The 7452-nt window shown below is 40.6% G+C and overlaps 1 protein-coding gene across 2 annotated transcripts; it reads left to right on the forward strand.

Moving 5' to 3' along the window:
* Window positions 1-1481: 1481 nt before the first annotated feature.
* Window positions 1482-5542, forward strand: LOC146612308 (protein yippee-like 5). Of its 2 annotated transcripts, none has more exons than XM_085342739.1 (3): window positions 1482-1632; window positions 3169-3340; window positions 3447-5542. In XM_085342739.1, exons 2-3 carry the CDS (start codon window positions 3200-3202, stop codon window positions 3669-3671), a joined length of 366 nt encoding a protein of 121 aa, XP_085198865.1. In that variant the 5' UTR covers window positions 1482-1632; window positions 3169-3199; the 3' UTR covers window positions 3672-5542. The 2 variants fall into 2 exon arrangements, with proteins under 2 accessions (XP_085198865.1, XP_085198866.1); XM_085342740.1 differs by having other exon boundaries at window positions 3197-3340.
* Window positions 5543-7452: the final 1910 nt, after the last annotated feature.

Here is a 7452-nt window from a genome sequence, read left to right on the forward strand (position 1 = left end):
TTATTGTGTTTTGATTTAAGTTTGCATCAGGGATTGTGTTCTTGTTCTCTTGTCGTGTTATGGTGATGATTATGATGTCTATTATTAGAGTTCCATGTTTCTGTTTATCTGGGTTTAAGATGTGGGTTTAGTTTCATATGTCATTTCCTGTCTGTCTCTCGATGTCGAGCCTGCGTGTGATGTTTTATTGTGAAGGTCTGCGTCTCATGTGAGTGTGTTCAGTTTTACCTCTGTCTCATCTTACTGATTGTTCCCAGCTGTGTCCACCACCTGTGTGTAATTCCCGTGTTTCTCTGTGTGTATTTAAGTCGTGTCCTCCGTCATTGTAGTTGCTGGTCCGTCTGTGTAACCACCGTGTCTCACTCGTGTGTTCACCCTGCTGTCTACCATCGTCTGCCTCTGCTCGCCCTGCTTCATGTTCATGTTCTGGTTTCTGCGCTATAGTTTAGTTGTTTCCCAGTATAGTTTAGTTCGAGCTCCATTTGCTGTTTGTCCTTATTTTGTGCTCAATAAACCACCCTCACTTCTCCACTACTGCCTGCGTTTGGATCCTCCTTCATTTCCTCCACATGGCTCATCCCACTCACCGTGACATAGTGGTGGTAGACAAATAGAAGAAGACAGCCATATTGATAGATGTAGCGATTCTGAGTGATAGAGACATCAGGAAGAAGGAGCACAAGAAGCCTGAGAAGTACCAAGTGCTCAGAGAAGAGCTCAAGAAGATGTGGAGGGTGAAGGTAACAGTGGTCCCCATGGTAATAGGAGCACTAGGTGTGGCGACTCCCAAGCTAGGCGAGCGCAGTCCTAGGTACAGCTAAGATACAGTGCATGACCCTCAACCTTCCAGGCCTCTGGTAGAGGAACCGAGCTTGAAGGATAGACTGCTGGGGGGCTGGGGCGACCGTGGCTCAGGGGGTTGGGAAGCGTATCTGTAACCGGAAGGTCGCCGGTTCGATCCCTGGGCTCTGTCCTGGTCGTTGTGTCCTTGGGCAAGACACTTCACCTACCGCCTACTGGTGGTGGCCAGAGGGGCCGATGGCGCGATATGGCAGCCTCGCTTCTGTCAGTCTGCCCCAGGGCAGCTGTGGCTACAACCGTAGCTTGCCTCCACCAGTGTGTGAATGTGAGAGTGAATGAATAGTGGCATTGTAAAGCGCTTTGGGTGCCTTGAAAAGCGCTATATAAATCCAATCCATTATTATTATATTATTACTGCCCGCAGATCAGAGTTACTGTAGTTTAGCTTTTCTTTATTTATTTGGTATATTAAAATTTTTGTTATATCCAGATATTATGTTTGTTTTTTAAAAAAAAATAAGCTTCAGTATTATTTTTTAACGATTTTAATGAGAACGGAGCATATTTTTCAGAAGTTGAGAATAGATGTTATATGCTGACACCTGGCGGAAAACCCGTATGTCGCTGCTGCAGAGGGAGCTACGTCACAAACCGGATGTTGATACTAGTTTGGAGCTCAGCTCAGAGGACAGGAACAGCTGAAAAAGAAAAACAAAGCCACGACGACGACAACGGTATAAACAGCAGATGTGCGACTGAAATTTACTTTAAAAAGTCGGTGACACCATCGCTGGGCACGACATTTTGTGTCACCAGACCGAATTTGAAAAGGTAGGCAGCCGTCATTTGGAGTTTAGTAGAATTATCTGTTTTGTGGTCGCTTGTTGACTCTGTTAGCTGAATGGCTAACCTGGCGTTAGCTTCCATTCACACGCTGGCTCGGTGCATTTTTACGAAACCAGTCGGTTAGGTTATCTAAAATCCCAATGAAAATCCTCTGAAGTATTCTCTTTAGGTAGCTGGGAAAATCTCTGCTTCGTTTGTTTTCCATTATTCATAATTGCATCGACACCATGCAAAGCCCAGCTGCCATCTACAGCCAGTATTACTCATAACAAGGCATCCAGGAACAAGAAGTACTTCTGTGGTTGTAACGACTAAAGTGTTGAAACAGGGAGAAACTGTGCCAAGGCGACTGGAGTGCTCTTTGTTAAGATTATTTACACCTTAGTTTCCACATGTTCCACTGACAAACAAACAAAAGAAACCAAATTTTATACAAAATAATGGGAATTGATGAGCATTTTTCAGAGGGCTGGGATGATGTGCCACTGATCCCGGTTCTTACAAAGCCTGACCTGAGATGAGAATAGAAAAGACGAATGAAAAATTAATGAAATGAAAATGTTTTTATCCTATTTATAGGAATTTTTTAAAACATAGACGGATGTATTAAGCTTCTGTAAGCAGTTATATAAAGGACAGTATTTTTGATAATAAATTAGACAAATGGGCAAAGGCAGCTGTTTGTAATCAAAGTAACAATAAGCAAGTTGAAAAAGCCATTTGATTCTATTTTTTGTGGCTTTTTGTCTCTTTGCTCCTTCTTTTTGTTTATCTCGATTATTATTATTATTAAGGATTATATTTGTGTTTTAAGGGAACTGAGAAAACAGTACTTTTTCTCAGTATCAGTAGAAACATTCATGTTTTTACTGATACTCTTTCAGTGGCTGTGCTATCAATTTTACCAAAGTATTGTATTATGTGTACAATTCAAAACATAGTTAAGAATCGTAAGCTAGTGCATTCATCTTCCCCAGTCCATATAGAGAGAACGCATAATAGATTTTTGTGATAATAACAGAAACTGTTTGTTTGTTTGTTTGTTTGTTTGTTTGTTTTTCCATAATCATGCTTAAATTATGCTTATGCCTTAATATCTCTGAGAACAACCCTCTTTTTTATTTGGTACAATTATTTTGGATATTTCAAGTTTCTTTCTTTCTTAACTTGTAAAACAGCTATGATAAGTGAGTGACTGAGCTCAGATAGTTTTCCACATATTCCTAAACAAACAAATCTTTAAAAAACCCAAGTTTTAATGTATTTATTTTTATTTGATGAACAGAGATTGAATGACTCCTTTATATATGTGTATTCAACTTGTATTGTTAATGATTGATTAAAAAACAATTCTGTGTTGTGGAACATGCCAGAAAAAAGTTAGAGACTGATATGCATTATTACTTTGGCCAGCTAAAGGGTATTATTTTATAAGGGGTCACTTTCTTCATACTGTTTACAATCAGTCCAGAATACAGTCTTAGAATACATAGCGTACTATTTAATTTTCTCATGTTTTAGCCTTAATTTAGTCAATCCCGGTAAACAGACAATGGGGCGCATCTTCTTGGACCACATCGGCGGAACACGTCTCTTCTCTTGTGCCAACTGTGACACAATCCTGACTAATAGGTCTGAGCTAATCTCCACACGATTCACAGGAGCCACAGGCAGAGCTTTCCTCTTCAATAAGGTACAGTGAAATTAGCCATGAACACACCATCTGTGACATGTTTCTCTAAACCAAATGAAATACAGGCATTCATTAGTTATACTTTAACTTAAACTCCTCCCTATAGGTGGTGAACCTCCAGTACAGTGAGGTGCAGGACAGAGTGATGCTCACCGGCAGACACATGGTGAGGGACGTCAGCTGCAAGAATTGCAACAGCAAGCTGGGTTGGATCTATGAGTTTGCTACTGAGGACAGTCAGCGGTACAAGGAGGGCCGGGTCATCCTGGAGAGGGCATTGGTTAGGGAGAGTGAGGGCTTTGAAGAGCATGTCCCCTCAGATAACTCTTGAGTCCTTGAAGTGGTATTAGGTTGAGTGGGAAGGCTCAGTCCTGTGCCCTCCTTTCCTTCTCCTTTGCCCCCTTTGCCTCTGTGCTGCACACCACCACCTGCAGACTTAGTGGTCAGTGAAGTTCTGGCTTCACCCTCCCACTCCCCTTCTCTCTCTGGCCAATGATCTTAGATCTTTGCTGACTAAAAGATTGGTGTGCTTGATCTATTCTTGCTGAATAGACTTACCCAAAATACCTTTTGATTGATGTATCACAGGGCAGTCAATTGAAACAGCTGGAAATGCTCTTAGAGAGTTCGCTAAAGCATTTAAGCACTGTCTCACACACAGTTGTCATCACTGATCCACAAGGCATGTGCCACACTTTCATGGTAATTAAAATACATTCATGATAATACGCAGATCAGTCACATTTTAAAGAATATTTGCTAGCTGTTTTATTTGTTTGTGTAACAGGAGCTAGTGGAGCTTAGTATGATCATTATCCAGGCATGGGCAAAGCGACCAGCCAGTGCTCCATACCGCTGTTAAATGAGCCGAACATACTGGTTTAGTGGTATTTGTGTTTCCGTATTGTGAATGTTGACCCAATGTATCTGTTACTGGTTGCACTGAATGCATTCAATATCATGATAGTTGATTATGTGTCAGTTACCTTTTCTTCGCTTGCAGTGTAGTGGATGTAATTGTGTTCTCATCCCACTGATACAGTGAGGACTGCACAGATTGATGTCATATTTAAGTATTCATTGTTGTGCCTGAACAGTAGTTTTCTTTAGATTAGGCTCATTATTTTAAACACATGACGTATTTCAAATGAACAGAGTAGACAACCTGTTTACTTCAGTTCCACCTGTGTTTAGCTTACCATGGATTCTGTGCCTCTGCGTGTGAAGAGCAGCATGCCACTTTAGTGACTTGTCAGGAGCATGTTCCTTTCAGCCGTTCGCCTTCAGTGTGACACAGTGCGTCTGAAAAATGATGGAGACATTCTCTGACTGCGTGGCAGCTTAAAGGAAAGGATTTTTAGAGAATAGGTCAAATTTGAAAGTCGCTCAGTGATTGTGTGGGACAAGTGTACAGGTTTTGAAGGAATAACTAAAAACACAATGCAGTGGGCATTCATCAAACAGCATTTTCTTGAATCTAAAAATATGTTCAGTACTGTATTTGACCATCGTACATATATTTAAACCGTTAAACATATCAATGCAAATGCTGCTGAGCTACTTTCAGGTTTGTGACACATCCTCTTTATAATCCTAGGCTTGGGGCATGTTTGGTCATAAGATGAATCGCTTCTTAGAACACAAAGCCAGGCAAGCTTTGAGTATTTATCTTCAAAGTCAAGCCCTTGCTGTTGGAGTAGGCCAGAGCCTGCATTTTATATTGTCAAACTGTAAAATAAAATAATTTACTTGACATTTGAGGTTAATTTGGGACTGGGTTGGAGCACAGCCACCCAGCCCTGATGTTACCTTGTTTATGCTTTGGGCGTTACCAGAATGGTCCAGCCTTCACTAATGACACTTAATGTTTTGCTTGTTTTTTGCAAGGTCATGCGTGACGGTGCAAGTTTTAATTTCCAGAAGACAAAAAAAAATATCCAGGACACTGAAACCACTCATGTTCCAAAGTCAGTGCAGTGTACAGCTAGTGGCCACAATTGAATATCATCATTTTGTTGTTCACGTTTAGCATTTTATTGATAGCAATTGTTTTTACTTTATATTATCTGATTATTGTTTTATTGATCGATTATGTTTATGTTATGACATATTTTCTTGTTTGGGGGATTAATATGATACTTGTTTTCCTCTATGGCTATGGCTAGATTTTCTCTGATGTGATTTCTAAATAAAGATGTAGTACCTGGGTTTAAACCTTATGACAGTATTCACTGAATATTTTAATGTATTAATGCTCTTAATAGAAGGCAGGTGTGGTTGTAGTTGCTATCAATTGGCAAAACCTTCTTACGTTAACATTTCTGAAAATGAAAGACACATTGGGACATGAAAATACCAGGATTTGGTAGGTGCCATCATGATCAAAACCTAAGCATTTCTCCGCTAGGTGGCAGCAGAATACAGAGAACCAGGTTAAAGATGTTTTCCTTGGTAGGGTGATGCTGAATCCCTTGCCTGCCTCTGACGTAAACCTGCTTGGCAAGATCTGTAGAGCTTCACTGCAGTCTGGCAAGACATATTAGAGATGTTATTCCCTGAAGCAGATAAAAACAAATAAGAGAACTCAAAAATGATATATATTTGATTAGATGTCTGACACTTGAAAATATTTACTTAACCGTTAGAGAAAATGTCATTTAAAAAGGAAATCAAGAATGGACCACATCGAAACAAGTCCCATTTTAATCCCAGCTATTCACCACTCAGTATGAATCACCCACGATGTAAAATTTGACTGCATTTGCTTTATAAATAGGAAGTGACGACTAACTTCTGATCCACCCACTAATATTGCATCTCCGCTGTAGAGTTATTTATAGCTCAGCTCCTGTAGGAGGGCTTCTTTGTTGGTGTGTCTGTAATGGTCTGTGTCACTGTGGTGGAATCAACAACAGGTCTGCTTTTCTGCAGTCACTCCTGCAGGCACAATGCACTAAACCCAGCTCAAACAAATATTAAGTTAGCTGAACACAATATACTTTTCTGATCACGGCTATTTTCGTACCCATCGTAGTTGCTTGTTCTCCATTTTTTGATGGATGTGCGAGGCTTTATGGTTTCCACAGCTATTTACACCCATTTAAAAGCTGGATAGAACCAGAGGCAAAAGTGAGACTCCTAGCTCCAGAGAAGTCACAGTGCTACTTTATAATTCAGTGACTTCGGCTGTGCCTAACCTCTGGATTGTCTGCTGCAGTCGTTATTGAAAAAGCTATCCGGCTAGATAAGGATAATTACACTGTCTTGATCCTATTAGCCTGCATGCAACTAGATAGTCTAGATGTGACAATCTTTATGTAAGATGGCTGTATTTCTATTTGTACAAGTGCTCTAGGGGAGAAATTTGGGATACTGAGTTTCCTGAAAACTTTGACCCCAGATGCCTCCTACATATCCATCAAAGTACTGTTCTAATAAAAGAGTCCGACTTTTGGAAGCTAATCTAATTGAGAGAAAAAAGGTAGATGATAGCCTATGCGAATCATCCATCTTCCTTCCACCCACTGTCAAACCCATCAGGGCAATTTTGAAGTTATATTCAGATACAGACGAAGATACATTCAGATGAAGAGGTGGAAAAGCGAGGGGTGAGGGGGTGGGGCAAGAGAAAAAGTGGGTGGATAAATGCATCTGTAATTGTCCAATGATTCATCATCTGCGGACAGCTAATTTAGTATGTCCTCACTTTTTGTCTTTAATTCGACTGGATGTGTCTGCCCGCTCTCCCGTGCCCACAGGAGAGCAGATATGTATAATATAGAAATAAACTTTTCTTTCCAGCTCTCTCTTCACACACACAAAAGGAGTGACATCATTCTGTCACTGGGAGAAAATGGCATGCTTTCCACTGACATCACTCCACATACTGTTGCCAGGAGACAAGGGAGTCAACATTAGTTACTATGGCGACTGCACTTCACCTTCAAAGCGCCTGACCTTTTTGGTTGTCTATGGTAGACTAGAATGTGTGTGACATGTATATTTGTGACATGTATATGAGTGTTTGTGTATGCGCACAAAACACACAAGGCAGGACGGTCTTCCATCCTTAGTGTTGTGCAACATGAGCATTCAAGGTCTTGTTGAGTCAT

This window comes from Diplotaxodon limnothrissa, linkage group LG19, assembly GCF_057381915.1.
Source record: "Diplotaxodon limnothrissa isolate DT_005_m linkage group LG19, D_limnothrissa_male_GT1.1, whole genome shotgun sequence".
In the NCBI taxonomy this organism is placed as follows: domain Eukaryota; kingdom Metazoa; phylum Chordata; class Actinopteri; order Cichliformes; family Cichlidae; genus Diplotaxodon; species Diplotaxodon limnothrissa.